General features: G+C 28.8%; 2 protein-coding genes across 2 annotated transcripts; both read left to right on the top strand.

The window, feature by feature from the left end:
* The first annotated feature begins 6,722 nt into the window (after positions 1-6,722).
* On the top strand, positions 6,723-7,568 carry LOC105847287 (N-acetylglucosaminyl-phosphatidylinositol de-N-acetylase). Its single transcript, XM_065800130.1, has one exon. The coding sequence runs from the start codon at positions 6,740-6,742 to the stop codon at positions 7,565-7,567; it is 828 nt and encodes a 275-aa protein (XP_065656202.1). The 5' UTR covers positions 6,723-6,739; the 3' UTR covers position 7,568.
* Positions 7,569-12,759: 5,191 nt separating this feature from the next.
* LOC136081029 (uncharacterized) lies at positions 12,760-13,752 on the top strand. Its single transcript, XM_065798357.1, has 2 exons — positions 12,760-13,496; positions 13,657-13,752. Exon 1 carries the CDS (start codon positions 12,850-12,852, stop codon positions 13,414-13,416), a length of 567 nt encoding a protein of 188 aa, XP_065654429.1. The 5' UTR covers positions 12,760-12,849; the 3' UTR covers positions 13,417-13,496; positions 13,657-13,752.
* The last annotated feature ends 3,746 nt before the right edge of the window (positions 13,753-17,498 follow it).

Here is a 17,498-nt window from a genome sequence, read left to right as displayed (position 1 = left end):
CAATAAGACATGTAAAATCTTGTAAAACATAATTTTCATTGTATGATTTGTAAATTCTATACTATAAGTACAATCATTTTTAAAAAGATAAATTTATTTATACGGATGAAACATTTTTGATTCTATGTGTTAAACATATTACCACCACATCATCGTGCAACTTTAAGATTATTATATTTATTTGTGGTCTGAAATCAACTTTTGGTAACTCTTTGTATAAAAAAATTACAAATTTCGTAAAAAACGTTCTTTTATGAAAAAAATAGCAATTTTTTTACAGTTAAGGTGGTGGTTTGGCACCCCCTCTATCCTCCAAGATATGCCCGGTGGGTAAAAACCAATATAAGTTTGTAGCCCAATGCTACACCTATCTTTTGAGACCAAGTTATATGTATAGATATGAAATGACAAAGTGATAACATTTTAGATAAATAAAAACTAAATTTTGACCACAGTTTTTTTTGAACAATTCTATATATCAAAAATTTGGTACTTAAAACCTCATAATTTTTTGTAGAGTTGTTCAATTTTGATAATGTTTTCACCATTAATATAATGTATTAAAGCTCTTGATGTATAACTATTTAGTAGTTGAATTATGATGTATAACTATTTAGTAATTGAATTATTTAAATTTTTCAATCCACATACCTACCTATATCAATTTGTCTGCCTATCTAATAATAACAATTCTAGAATTCCAAAAACACACTTGAGTAAATGTAATCTACGTTTTCCAAATACAAATACAAGTATTTGTATTTTAGGTTAAGAAAGAAAACTATTGCACAATCAAGGCCAGTGTAGTATGAGGTTTTTTTACTACCGAGTGAAAATCTCATATTGATTTTTTACTCCCATAAAAAGATTTTTACTCCCATAAAATATTTTGCGGCAAAATGTATTTTACGACTTTGACGTATTTTGTGAATATTTTTTAACGTTTTAAAGATGACTTTTTGAAAAGCAGTGAAAAAGCGATTCCGTTTAATATGAACATTTACTTTAGCGATTAAATTAATTGACAAAATGTTAAACATTATTAATAAACAAAATATTACCGTTAGACGCTTTAATCTAACTCTTTCTTTGAATCTTCATAGAATGAATACATATAAGCGTATATAAAAAAACTATATAAACTGCTTCTTCAGACCAGTTTATTTGATCAAACTGGCAATGAAGATGAACATAAGTCAGTTTTGCTAAAGTTTTCAAACCGTATGCGCAACGAGGTACACCAGGAAATTATCAGGTATTTAAATATTGCATAAAGATTTATTTATTAAGATGCATGATAGTTTGTGATAATAAATTGCTTAAAGATGCGACCTAGGGTACCAACGAGGATATTATGGGGGGTAAATATCCGTACATGTGTTCAGTAAATATGGAGCAAAAAAAAGAAGTACAATAACCGAAATTAAACAACAACATTTAAAATTCATGAAAGCACATAAGTAGGTATATATATTTTCTCTTTATCATCCGGCAATAAATTACTCTCGCAGTTGTTAGCATTAGATGCTAATAACCAGCAGATGTGTTATCCACAAATTATTGGATCAGACTTCTCGGAACATTCTACTCCATCAAAATCTCTCTTTTGTTTCAAATTCCAAAACTGGAACGTTTTTTTCAATATTGACACAGCATCAGCTTGCAGGTCTTCGATATGTTGCGTGAATTTAATTTTTTTCCATTTATCATGCACTGGACGAAGTTTAAACCAAGTGTGTTGCAGGCTTCAAACACTTTAGTTGTAAATAATTTTTTATTCTGTATTGCCTGTAATTAATTGATTATCAGTGAATTGCTATTCACTGATAATCAGATTAAACTTCGTCCAGTGCATGATAAATGGAAAAAAGTTAAATTCAGTTTGATTTTCCAACAGCCTGATAAGGAGATTTACTTTGTTCCTAAGCAGAATAGTTGAAATATCCTCTATTTTAAAAACTGATGTAGGTAATTTTTACTGTACTTCGAGATACAGAAAAATGATTTTAAGATTGCTCTTCCAACAGCATCTATTTTACCAAGAAAATAATATCATATTTGCATAGCTCAAGACCATAAATAAGCTTCGGCACAGTTAAGGTATTGGACCTTAACTGTGCCGAAATTGAAGGTATTACAAATGGATTATTGTTGATGGCTGACAGTAACGAATCCCGCTGTCGATTAGAGCTGTTGCAACCAATTCAAATTGAGATTTACGCTCATGTAAATTTATTTTTTGGATTGTTACAACTTTGTTTTTGCTAGTATCGTTATCCCATTGAAAGTCCATATGTTTTAATTTATTTTGAAGGTATATAGAAGCTCCATTAATTTAAATAACGTTGGAAATATTGCTTTTTCCAGAAATCAGAAATTCCGTTTTTTCAGTGTTTAGCTTGATAAAGTTTGCTACTCCGTATGTTTGAAATCTGTTAATCAGTTCTTGTAGACCAGAGTTTGTAGGGATTGTTATATAAATGCGGCAATAGAATAGGCCCTTGGCGCACCCCTTGACAGAATTGATTTGAGGTAACTTCTTGATAGGATATGTTTGCGGTACCAGAAAAATAAAGCGATGATATTGTGTGTACTACAGACAACGGAAGTTTTTTTTGAAAATAGAGCTTCTCAAATAGCAAATCTCAATAACAAGTATCAAAAGTTTTATTAGCATTTAAACTGCACATATATAAAGGCGTGTTATTGTTTTTATAGTGCTTAACAGTTTCGCTCAATAAAAAAGGGTAGAGCTGTTTTTTTCAAAACTAAATTGATAGGAATGACAATCTGTTATACTAGGACATATAAGTAGTATTAGATATTCTAGAAGTTTAGAAAAGATTGGTAAAATACTAATTTCTCGGTAATTATCTGGATTATTAAGTGATTTTTTATATGACTTAACAAGTGGAATAATTGTTGAAGTTGATAGACTGTTTGGTACCTTTCATTTGTTAGAACACTATTATAGAATTTAGCGAACCACAAAAAAAGATTGTTATTATAAGAGTTTTTAAGGTGCTCACCACTTACCCCACAACTATCTGGGGACTTATTACTATTTAATTGTCTGATGAAATTTATAATATTAGCTGATACAACTAGTGAACTAGGCTTGTTACTTAGAGATGGAATATGAGGAGGAATATGGCTATTATTTGTAATAAAAGGCGTATTGAATAGAGTTTAAATATGATTTCTAAATTTTTTAACAATATTTTTTATGTTTTGCGATTTATTAATTGTAAATAATCGAACTATTTTTTCAGTTTTGAATTTACGAATGTTATCCCAGAACTTCTGAGGATTTGTAGTTCGAAGACTTTCAATCTATAGCTTTTTCGTGGATCTTTTTGTTATAAGCTGCATTAACCGCTTTACGAAAGTTTTTACGTGCAAGGATGTATCTATTGTGTTCAATGCATTCTTGTGTTTTATTGTAATTAGTTAAGTGAATGATTTTCTTTTCATTTTTTTAAGGTCCGTTTTCCACAACGATTTGGAGTATTTACAGATTTCGCGTTGTTCAAAGCACTGCTTAACTGCTAATAGAGCAGCATTTATGATTCTTTCGCATGTTTGTTTTAACTCTTGTTTAATTTTTTCTTCATTGAAGGTGTAGTTATTAAAAGCTATGGAGAGGTTATAATTATACAAGTGAAGTTTTTGTTTGTGAAGTGAGTGAAGTTTTAGTTATTCCATGCATATTTTGGTATGTGAATATATTTATGCATTATGCTACTTATTACGGTTGATAGATTAGTATGTGTAACGACAAAACTTGTAACGATTGGTAAGTGATTACTAAAATTAAATGGAGAAGGGCGAATAACTTTGGTGTTTATAAAAGATAAGGATGACTCTTTTAGAGCTGCGATGTGATTGATATACGATTAGTTAGAGAGAGTTTTATTTCGATAGGCGAATGTTGGACCAGCGCCACTGATTATATCGATTAAAGAGAGCTTATTTGATTTAATGACATTTGTCAGATAATTAGAGAATTTGTTGTGTGTTTTATTATTACAATTCTCATAATCGTAAACTGTTTTGGGATATGATTGAAAAACTCCAGCAATAATACATTCACTTACATCTTCGTAGTTTTTTATGACTGACGTAATTACATCATGACGAAATAGCGAGGGATTCCTCGTTATTTCGACATGATGTAAGATAAATACCGATAAAGACTAGATTTTGACACCTTTGCTTACCTTTAATAGTGAGAATAATATCACCTTTATAAATTATTGGAGTAGACAATAAAACATCTTTTTTAACAATAAATACGTTTTCTCCAAATGTTCTTTCATGTGCTTTTTTTTTTCCGCCGCATAAAAAAATACTTTATGCGTCAGCAATACTATGCTTTTTAGCAAAAAAATTCAATATTTAAAAGTCAATTTTCCGATAGAAAGATTATATCAAATGATCTGACGAGTTCGGAAATATAAATTAAGTTCGATTTAAAACTTTGGCAGTTATATGCACAAAAAGAAATATTTTCGATGGTTGTAGTTATTTTGTTTCCTTCCATTTTGAACAAAAATTTGGTATACGAGTTGAGTAAGAATGTTACCGTGCAAAAGAAGGTTGTTCTTGAAATGTAGAAAATATTTTTTGAGGTGGTTATACAAAGTGTAGCGTATTAACTGCACTCTGTTATAGTGTTTTGCGTCTTAAGGTATCACAATAAAGCCTGAATGGTTTAAAGATAGTGTTATTGTACCAAACATCAGAGTTTAGGATTATGTCTTTTTCAGTACTTTTTATTTTCACTTTGAATGAGCAAATGTATTTAATTTTACGGTTAAGTTCTACGTCATTCGGTTCAATACCTATTTCATTTTTGATGTGGTTAGACAGATCTTCTTCCGATATTGGGTTACCGAACCCTCCTACAAAGATATTATAGCTACATTGTTTTTTTTACTACCAAAAAGGAAAGATAATTTTTTTTTCCAATCCTATCTTTTTTCAATGATTGCATGGTGATTGCATTTGAACCTTTTTAGCATAGGTGTACTCTACTTTGGTTTCCGATTTCATATGTTTTAAACTAGGCTCCATAATGGTAGTCTCATCATAAGCGAAACCTAAAGGTACATCATTTAAAGTATTTTCAGTATTTGAGGAACGATTTTCTATTGAACCAGAAACAAAAGATTTTTCAGTATCAAGGGGTTTTTGAATTGATAAATTACTGCAGCTGTTAGAAAGCAGCGCATTTTGATTTTTTTCCATTATTTTGCACGTTTGCTGTAATTCATCATACTTTCCTTATAATAAATGTAGGTTGTCTCTGATTTTCTCGTTTTCTGATTTGATTGTTTTAACCCAATTGACAAGCTCTTTTAAAGCTTGTCAATTGGGTTAAAATAATCTTTCTTTTTTTTTTTAGTTTTATTCAGGTGCCCCAAGAAGTCCTTACGGTCTTATCACAGACCATTTAATTAGAAGTTCACGCCTCCTTCCTAACCGATATTGCAAGACTTGCCTAGAGGTGGGGTTTGAATCACAGATTCTTTATTTCTGAGGTAAGTGCGCTACCACTGCACACTTGCCTCGGAAACAAAGGTCTTTTAGAAAAAAAGTGCCTTTAGAAAAAAAAAAGTCCTTTAAAAAAAAGTGGGGGGTGGGGCACGTGCCCCTGTACCCCCCCCCCCTTCCTTTCTTCCTTTCCCAGTGTTGTTAGCTCTGGTTTATGCTCTGCACTTGCAAGTGCACTTTATGCTGTTATCTAAAATATAACACCGAAAATTATGCTGTTGGCATAATTTTTGGTGGTTAGTAACATATTTGCTGTATTTAACTTTGATATTTTCCATTAAAAGGACATAACCTTTCCTAACTTAGGATTGCAGCCTAATTTCATTACCACTTATGGCGATATGGCCGCAATAACCTCTCTCTCAAGGTTCTTTACGCAAGTTCATTAGCCACGTAGGCTTATGTTGAACCGTTTAAAGAAACTTCTTGATAATAAATGTATTAGCAAAAGATCTGGCCTGCCGATTGTAGCTTGTAACTAGTGTAATTTAAAAAGAATACTTTTATAAAGAAAAGAATGGTGGAATAGAAAAAAGCCGACGAAAATAAAGCCTAAAAAACGTCGATTACTGAATGGCCTATTATTGATATAAATTGCACATGTTTTAGAAAACTTAAGTGATGCTGTTTTAGTGTATAATTAAAAGTAAATAAGCTTAAACCACTAATAACAAAAGCCCTATTCTGATCCAAAGTACATTTTATAAAATAACGATCACGCATATCAACTTGAAAGTATCATTTAAAAACGTGTTGTTTTTTAAAAAACACGTTTCTAATTTATGCTTTCAAATTTATAACTGTAAATAAATTTTTTTATGTTGTAAAAATATATTAAAAAATGTAAAGTTTAAAATAATTTAAAACATTTTACATGAACAAAGAATGCTTAAGAAGATTTTCAGTATTATAACTTAATGATATTATGTATTTATATATGTGTATATATGTGTGTGTATATATATATATATATATATATATATATATATATATATATATATATATATATATATATATATATATATATATATATATATATATATATATATATATATATAGTATATATATATATATATATATATATATATATATATATATATATATATATATATATATATATATATATATATATATATATATATATATATATATATACAAACTTATAATTTAGAGATGAAAGAGTATGGCAATAATAAACAAAAAAGATATGTTTTGGATTAGTTTTAGTGCAATCGCTTCTATTTTGTTTGTAGTCTTTATTGATAATACTTACCAGTGGATAAACAAAAAAATTATTGCCTCCATCATTTTAGGACTGATTTATGGCTATTTTAAGTTAAAGTCAATTAACAAAAACGCAAAGAAGTTTTTTGATCAAAAGAAAAACTATGCATTAGTTATTGCTCATCCAGATGATGAAGTGATGTTTTTCTCACCAACTATATTATCACTTTGTCAACATGTTAATTTATTTATTGTTTGTGTTACCAAGGGAAACTACTATGGCCTAGGGAAAATTAGAAAAGCTGAATTATATGAAAGTTGTTATTATTTAGGTATACCAATAAATAGAGTTTTATTTTTAAAAGACAGAAAATTTTTTGACCACCCTACCTTAAAGTGGGATACAGTGTTACTATCTGAAAAACTTCAATTGTTACTTCAAACTTTACAAATAAACAGTGTTTTGACCTTCGGACCAAATGGTGTTTCAGGACATCTTAATCACATAGACTTGCACGCTGCTGTATGTTCTTTAAATAGTTACCAAATATTGTATTTAAAAGATGTTAACATTTTTAGAAAATACACAAGTTGTTTAGACATTGTTTACACCTATTTTTCTCAACCTTCAAGTAATCTATTGTTTATAAATGAAAACATGTCGAAAACATTTTGGTCATTAAGAAAGCACAAAAGTCAATTTGTTTGGTTTCGATTGCTGTATATTATTTTTTCAAGATATGTTTTAGTAAATGATTGGATTGTGTATAAAGAAATACAAAGTTAATTATATTAGCTATATATATATATATATATATATATATATATATATATATATATATATATATATATATATATATATATATATATATATTTTTCTAAATATTATGCACACAGATATATATATATATATATATATATATATATATATATATATATATATATATATATATATATATATATATATATATATATATATATATATATATATATATATCTGTGTATATATATGATATATATATATATATATATATGTATATATATATATATATATATATATATATATCACAGATATATATATATATATATATACATATATATATATATATATATATATATATATATATATATATATATATATATATATATATATATATATATATATATATATATATATATATATCTGTGTGCATAGGATGTTTAATATTAAGTTATGCTCTGCCATTACTGGCTCTTGGTAATGGTAGTACATTCTCTTTGTTACCTGTTTTTTTAGTATACTGAATGATTGCTTGTTTTTTATTTTATATAATAAAATAATGATTTCTTTTTAGAAAATGTGCTTTACACATATAACTATTCTAAGTATTTCTAATATATATGTATATATATGTATATATATGTATATATATGTATATATATGTATATATATGTATATATATATATATATATATATATATATATATATAATATATATATATATATATATATATATATATATATATATATATACACACACACTCTGTATTCATTGTACTTAAGTATTATAGTTGTTCTTGTTATATTTATTTTATTATTTTATTTGATTGAGTTTTATTTAATTATTAAAGAAATAAAGTTTGCTTCAGGTTTATGTTAGTTTATCTAAAATTGAGTCATGAAGGGATTTGGACCTAAACCCTTTGCAGTTTTAAATTTTCATTGACAGTAAAAATTACTTAGTTAAAAATTGGTAGCAGTAAATGCTTAACACATACATGCACACACACATACACAAATATAATAATAATATATATTTATAAATGAAATAATGTTTAAAAATAACTCAAAGTTTGATAAAGATAGTGTTTTTTGCGTCACTTCAATGAAGGGTGTTGCTATTTAATAAAAATTAAAACAGTTTAATGACTTAGTGCTTTTTTTAAGTTTATTTATTTTCTTAAGTTTATTCTTTTTCTTAATGACGAGAGCAATAAGAAGTTTTAAATCTTATCACAAAGCCCTTTTGGAGAATTTTACAGCAAGTTGTTTTGTAAAGTAACATTAGTTATGTTCAACGTTAAAATATTGAAAAAAAAAACAACATTGCAAGATGCATTTTGGAGGTTTAATAAACACAGTACTGCTCACAGTGTTATTAAACAGGTTCTAACTTTAAATTTCTTACCCGGGATAACCCTTTGGTGGAATGATATCCCACACTATATAGATCACTTAGGTATAAGTATCAAAATCAGGTCCTGGCAAGTTGATTATAATTTAATTTTCATCTCAGTAAGCACAAAACGTGTTTCAAACGTTTAATAAACGTATTAAGACGTATTATAGACGTATTAAACACGTCATGTGTTTACTAGGATACTTTATTGATTGCACAACATTGCGAAATGAGAGCTTATTTTGCTTTTTACAGTAGTAATAATCTCTAATAGTAGCAAAAGGATATATTCTTGAAGCTATACAAGTAACAAACATAAAAATATTCACAAAAACACTGTCTCTTATATGGAACAAGTTTTAAAATAATTCATTTTTAAATCCTTTTTTAAACTACTGTTTACTATTTAAGTCAACTAGGCAACATTGCAACGTCTTACTGTATTCTGGATGATGATTGGGCCTTTCATACCTTTGCCAATGTATCTGAAAATTATGGTTCATTGCTTCTGTTGCCTGTTCTGAGTAAGGCCATGTCTGTTGATGAGATCTTTCACATGGAAAAATTTTGCATGGATCTTGGGTGTCATTAACACAATTTGCAATGCCGGATAATACACTTTGAATTCCACAATTATTTGTGGGTTTGAATCAAAGTTGCATCCAAAACACCCAGACGCTACCGCAACGAATTTTCAAAAAGTATCAATGAATGCACTATGGTTTCTGAGACCCGATTTTTTGGCAGAAACCCAATTTTTTTAAGTTCTAAAAAAGATTTTTTTTTGGTGGTACCTTAAAGAAAACCCACCAAAGTGATAATAAACGTGGTCTATTTTTAAATTAATTGCCTAGTTTGTTTTTAATACGCACTCAAATTGTGGATATTTTTAATCTCAGCTTAGTTTGCAGTGACTTAAGTAAGCTGTTTAATAATGCATAACTTTTGAAATAAATAACATTTTTGATTGCTGTAAAGAAAATTATTTCTATACAGGTATATACTTTTTAAAAATATTTAATTAAATTAAAATGCTGCATTATTATATTGATTATATAAAAGAAATAAGCGCGTGTATAGAATTTTTTCTTTCTTGACATTTTTCAAAACTTTGATTTGAATTACAAAAATATCTCCGTATTTCTCTAAAAATATTTTTACACGATTAAATTTTGGTAATGTTCAGGAATATATTCCAATTTTCAAAACTTGCCCCTAGTTGCCCCAATTAAAAATGTATCTTTTTTTTTGCAGTGATGTTCAGTTACAAATACGAGGATTTATTTAATGTATGGCTGGAAAAGAAAGATATAAATGAGAAAAAGTCAACTGTTTTTGAGCACGTTATTCAAATAGTTAGAAGTGATGAAGCAGTAGTTATTAGCAATGATATTCAAAAGAAAATATGTCGTTTGTGCAATTCTTTTGAACAAAAATGGTCAGATTGCCAAAGAACAATATGCCGTTTTAAAAGTAAAAATTCAAATTGGTTAAAAAGAGAAATTACATTTACTGATAATGCAATTCTATCAACATCTTCAAGTCAATCAATTCCATCAACATTTTTTGGACGACCAAGGTTATCATATACCAAAAAATTGGATCGGGCCAAGAGATTGGAAGCATCAGAGTTATGCCGGAATAACTTGCACGAAAAATCTCTTATATTACAACCAGCAGGTATGGCTGCACGTCAGCAAAAGAAACGTGATTTAGCATTAGTTCTAAAAGAATTGAACACAAGTCCAACTCGGCCAACTAAAATTAAAAAAACTATATTTTCACCCAAAAAAGAAACAGTACGTTATACAGCCGAAGAAGCATTAGAATTAATTTTAGATTCTAATTTAAGTAAACAACAGTATCAAAACATTGACAAGGAGCTGTTATCAAAAATTGTAAATGTATCCAGATTACAAAGAGATTTGGAAATTTAAATCAGCATGTAGACCAAATAGTATATCAATTTCCGATATCATTGCACAAGTACCATTAAAGAATTTTTTAGAGCATACAGTGAAACGTATTGTACAATTACAAGAAGAAGTGATTTTTCAGCACATGGAATCCATAGCCGATATGATATTTAGTTATGGTTTTAATGGCAGTTCCGGTCATTCTGCCTATAAACAAAAATTTGATACAGCTGGTTGTCATTCTGATTCAAATTTATTTGTGATAACTGTTGTACCACTTCGTTTGAGCTCAGAAGATAATAACATCTTATGGAACAATCGCACTCCTCAATCTGTGCGGTTTTCTAGACCTTTAAAAGTCGAATACATAAAGGAATCCACAGAACACATTTTAAAAGAAAAACAAGATATTGACGGGCAAATAAATAAGGTAGAGCCAATAACAATTTATTTCTCTAATAATAAAAAAATTCAAATCAGCTTTACTTTATTAATGACGCTAATTGATGGCAAAATTTTAAATATATTACCTGGAACAAAATCAAACCAAGCTTGTCCTGTATGTGGAGCTACTCTTAATAATTTTGTTAAAGTGCAGGAATTCAAACCGCAGAATTATTTAAGCCTAAACCTAATACTTTACAGTATGGCATTAGTCCACTGCATGCTTGGGTACGATTTTTTGAATGTATCGTCCACATATCATACAGATATGATTTATGTAAATGGCAAATTCGAGGTACTAGTAAAAAGAAAATTCTTTCATGTAGAAAAAAAGAAATACAACAACGGTTCTTTAAAAATTTACACCTTCACGTGGATAAACCAAAAGTAGGTGGTTTTGGGAGTACTAACGACGGCAATTCTGCACGCCGAGCATTTGAAAATGTTAAAAAATTTTCCGAAATAACTAACGCGGATGAAGAATTAATAAAAAAATTTAAAATTATTCTTATATGCATTTCTTCCCAGTATCAAATTAATTTAGATAAATTTGAAAAATATTGTTTTGATACGGCAAAATATTATATGTCAAAATATCCTTGGTATCCGATGCCTGCAACTGTACATAAAGTTTTAATACATGGCAGACAAATTGTAGAAAATACAGTACTACTTATAAGTTATTTTGGTGAAGAAGGGTCTGAAGCTAGACATAAAGTTTTTAAACAAGATAGACAATTTCATGCTCGTAAAACCAGCAGAAAAAAAAATCTAGAAGATATTTTTCATAGAGCCTTAGATACCTCAGATCCTATCATATCCAGTATTAACCTAAACAGAAGAATTCAGAATCATCTCAAGTTACCTCTTCCTTCTGAGGTAATAAGTTTACTAACAGAAGTGCCATCTAATTACTCGCAACATCAATATAGCTAAAGCGAAGAGGGTAGTGAAAGCGATGACGACTATGACGATGCAACTTCCGACGAGGACTTAATTTCCGTAACTTCAAAACATAGTTTGCACATACAAAAAAAAACTATGCTATATATTCATTCTATATATTTATCAGATTCAAGTGATTTTTTTTTCTGTTGCATGTAATATAGCTTTTTCTAAAAAAAAAGTGTAATAATGATTAGCTGATTCAATAAAATAATTGTTATACTTGTTAAAAAAATCTTTTAGAGCATTATGGGGCCTAAAAAGAATCATCTATGTTATGGTGAAGCCAAAAATTATTTAGCTTGTAACTTTACAATGCCAACTCATTTAAATATTGATTGTAGAAATGGACATATATTAAATATATTTATATCCAACAATGAATCATTTAAAACAACTGTTGAAATAGTCAATAAACTTTTTTTGAAATTTACCCAAAGCAACTTATATTATCAAAAGGCTATGTCAAGCCAACAACTTGCTGACAAAAATTCTAGTACTGCAAAATGACATACTGATTTTACAGAAAAAAGTGGAGCAAATGCAACAAATAACACAAAAAATGAAAATTGCTACTCAGCAGATATTGGAGCATTTATATATGACATGCTTGTATGCCAAGTTCCTACACATAGTGTTCCAACTCTGCTCAGTAAACTTGGAGAACGCACTGGCTATCGATTTAGTCACATTCGGCATCGCACAACTGTGGAACAAATAATGCATGAACTAGGTGTAATATCAGACTTACTGACTGCTGAAATAGCTTTCTCAACAAAAAATCTGACTCTTGGTTTTGATACAACAACACAGGAGGGTGTTCATGTAAATGTTGTGCACTTAACAACAGAATCAGTATGCATGGTTGTAGCTATTGATCAACTTCCTGGAGGTACAGCATACGACTATCAGAGTCACATTACAAAATCTGTTGATAATCTTGCCAAATTATATAGTGGCTTCTACCAGTTACAATTCACTGATGTGCGAAGTACTATTATTGGAAACATAACTAACAAAATGAGTGACAGAGTAGCAACAAACCATGCAACAGTTACTAAGTTAAACCATTTTTGGCAGAAATCATTAAAGGAACTAAAATGTAACCTTCACTCCTTGGACACAATGACCAGTTCGTGCAAGTCTTTACTCAAAAGCATTAGAGACCTCTAAAGGAAAACTTTTTGGAAGAGACTGCATTGCAGCAAATATTGTTTTACAGCTAAACAAACTTCGCTACAAGGATGCAAAAGGTACATGTATAATCTTAATCCCACTTTTTTACTTTAATACAACGTAATTTTTTGAATTAAGATATATAAATCTAAAATATTTTTTTTATTAGCATTTAAATGTTTCTTATTTCACATGCTCCCTATGCTCTTTAAAATAATTACTTTATGTTATTTAAAGGTGACCCAAAGGGTTTTATATCCTTTTTGGATCTAACACAAGCTGCCCAGAGGACTGCTACCATGCTACAGAGGGAACAGACTACACATTCTTTTTCACACATGTGGTATTTTGATTCATCACTATGAAATATTAAAGACATTTCTGTTTTCTGGCTAAGCGTTGTGTGGAGGTCTGACATATAGTTTGTTTCAAGATTTTACATCTAAAACAGGTGAATCTTTTATATGATTGTTTCCATTCTTGGACACATTTAGATCTTAAATTGATAGGAAGGGGTGCAATATTAAAGGCTATGGGATAAACCTTTAAAACCAATAGTAATGATACTTGCAGCAATAGTTAGGGGATTATAGATTATTAGAGACTAATACTATGGCCTGTTTATACACTTTTTTGTTTCAGGTTTCTGTGAGTTATTTGCCCTAGCTTTAATTGGAAAGCTACTGACTGGTTCTTGGATGACAAAATTATATATCACACCAGGTCAGGGACTTGACTACATATCTGGCATTCAGATAGTCAAAAATGTTTGGAACACTCTTATTGAAAGCAGCAAGGATCCTCTAAATCTAATTAAACAAAAAACTGATTTTTTCAGAAATATTATTAAAGATCCTGTTTTTGATTCAATAATCAGCTTTTGCCCAGTAACTGATGAAATTAGTAAAATATTAGGTGAATGTCTGAAAGCTGTTGTCAGTGTCATTGACAGGCAGTACAAGCATCAGTTCAACATGAGTTCTAATGATCAAATTATGAACCAGACTAAATCAGGTTTATGAACCAGTTATGAACCAGCTTCACCCAATTTTGAAATTGCGTCTGCATTTTGAACCGCAAATTTACCAAGAGCTTTTGCAGTTTCGGTAGAAGAGCGACAATTTCTAGTTGCGTTTGTATCTGTGATTATGTATTACAGAGAAGAAGGTGAGCAATATCATTTAATTAAATCAATTTATAGATCTGTGGTTCATTTTGTAAAACCTTTAGAGGCAGAAACAAAGTTAGAAGAAATTGTGAGTTCAAATTTAGAAGGCGCTAGACATTCAAATCATGAAGAAAGCGGTTGGATTTTACACAGTTTATCGCAATTTGAAAGTATGGTTTTAAGTAATGTCAGTTTGAATAAATTTGTTATGTTAAGAGATTCTATTATTGGAGCAAAATGGGAAAATAATAATGATTTTTATTGTCGAAATGCACTTCATCCAATAACAATTAAAAAAGTAATTCGATTTTTAAAAAGAAATAAAGTATATACTTGCGATATAGAAAATTACTTCATGTCACAAAATCCTTTACATAGAAAAACTTTAAGAAAAGTAAAAGAATATTTGAGAGAAAATATACTTTTAGATTCTTTTACAAATATACTTTTAGATTCTTTTACACCAAATCAAATTAAAAATATGCTGATTGATTCTCATTGTTTTCCTTCTGGGTATTGTTTTTATGCGAGTTTTTTAATTGGTCTTTATCAATGTATTAAAAAAAAGTTTTCCTACAAAGAGTTGCAAGATGTATCATTGGAAAAATGTTTAATCAAGTGTAAGGAATACTAAGAACAATTACTATTTATAAAAGATCAATCGTTTAATATAACGTGGCATGAACTTCCAGAATTATTAAAAGTTATATCGGAAATGTTTTCCAAGTTTAATATTGTTGTATATAATTTACTTGTAAAAACTAAAAGAGTACAAGTGAAATTAAATTCTCGTCAGAACGGTGATAAAAAACAAATGAATTTAAAAACATGTATAAAAACAATGAGTAAATGTTATGAAAGTCAAATGATCACCAGTGAAGCACGTAATCCATACAGAGAATTTGCAAACGATGAAGAACGAACATTATACAATAATCGTTTAAAAAGGGAAAACACAATTCAAATTTTAATTATTCCAAAAAATAATCAATTTCATTGTGTTTCATTATTATCAAAAAAACATCAATATATACCCGTTAAATTCAATAACTATTTTCAAGTTTGCGAGCAATGTCATCAATTTTATAACAATATAAGAGGACATGAAAATTGTAAAGGATTTTATCGGGAAAGTCGAGTCAAATATGACGTAACAAAATCTTTCTATAAACCTCAACATATTCTCTTTCATGAATCAAGAAACAATTTTCCTTTTTTTATGACTTTTGATTGTGAAACAGAAGTTATAAATGAGCGTTTAGAATATTATTGTCATAGCATTACAATATTTTGTATTGATGATTGCATGGCAAGAAAAGTTTTTGGTTTAGATGAAATGGGAAATACACGCTTACAGTGGACTCTCTATTTTGAAAATACTTTTGAAAGTATGTCACATTGTTTTGAAAAACTTCCGCCGCTTATAAATAACATAAACCCAATATTACAAATGATTCGGAAACAAAGATATAAAAAATACAGCCACGATCATGATTATGAAGGTTTAAATGCTTTAAGAGTATTTGATTTGTTGGTTATTGCGCAATGTATTGTTAATTTTGCTGAAAATAAAAAAAAAAAAAAACATACAGAACTTAATTTAACAGCCAGAGAAAGACAAATTATTTGGCAATCTTCTAAAAATCAATGTACCATTTGTAATTTATATGTTGATAGAATTAAATCAAATCACCGCTCCATTGAAAATCATAATGTACTTCAATGTGAAAGTGCAAAACATGAAGTTATAAAGTATATGTTGTTTCAAAATGTCACTCAAAATGATCACTTTCAATTGGATCAGTATAGTATTGATTATTTGAGAAATAAACAAAGAAATCACATAGAAAATGATTTGTTACAATTATATAAAATTTATATCATTTTAATTGAATTCCAAAAATGTGGAAGGAGTCGTAATGGAAAATTTTGTCATTATTTTCTTTTATCTAATGATGAAATGCTTGATAATCTTAATGTTATAGAACGGACATCATATTCATTTGACGAAATGATGATGGATGATTATTTATTTTATGACTGTTTTAAAAATATCATTGATAATGTTGCCATTTTGAATGATAATAATCCTTTATTTGAAAACTTGTATATACGTTATTTGGATTATGTTGCGAAATTACATTTAATTGGAAATTTATGGCAACGAGTCATGCTTGTTGACGTACAAAAGGAAATTTATTCTGTACCCGTTCTTGATACAATGATGACAAAACAAGAAGAATGTATAAAATATTTAAAAATTATTTGTTTAAAATACTTTGATCACGCGGTTATTGATCATGATCATTGGACAGGTAAAGTATTGGGTTTAGCTCACAACTACTGCAACTTACAGTACGGACGAATAAAGCCACCTCAAGTGAACATTTATGCACATAATGCTTCGTTTGATATTTTGGTGATGATTACGAAACACATGTCTGAATTGACGCGTTATCCTTGGATGCAAAGTATATTGGATTATTTATTTTTACAAAAATGGATAAGTCAATTTTTTACCGGGAAAAGTTGCTTTCCCTATGCAAAAATCAACAAAATGGATTTAAATATCACGCGCGTGCCCCACATCAATGATTTTTTGGGAAATTTTTTGAGTTAAGCTAAAGATGAGCAAGAAGAACGCAAGCAATTGCAAATACCATTTGAAAATATAACAAAAATGTGGAATTTGTTAAATTTGAAAAATTATGGCCAATTACTTCACATTTATAATATAATTGATACCATATCTCTTTCATTTGTTTTATACGATTTTGATAATAGAATATTTCAAGAATTAGGCTTTCATATTTTTCCATTTAACTCTATTTTTTCATTTGCAAGTAAATACAATTCCTATGTTGGCAATATTTGTGTTCAACATATTGTAAGTAAACCTCATCACGACACG

The sequence above is a fragment of the Hydra vulgaris genome, chromosome 06, assembly GCF_038396675.1.
Source record: "Hydra vulgaris chromosome 06, alternate assembly HydraT2T_AEP".
Taxonomy (NCBI): domain Eukaryota; kingdom Metazoa; phylum Cnidaria; class Hydrozoa; order Anthoathecata; family Hydridae; genus Hydra; species Hydra vulgaris.
This window is presented reverse-complemented; position numbering and strand designations above follow the sequence as displayed.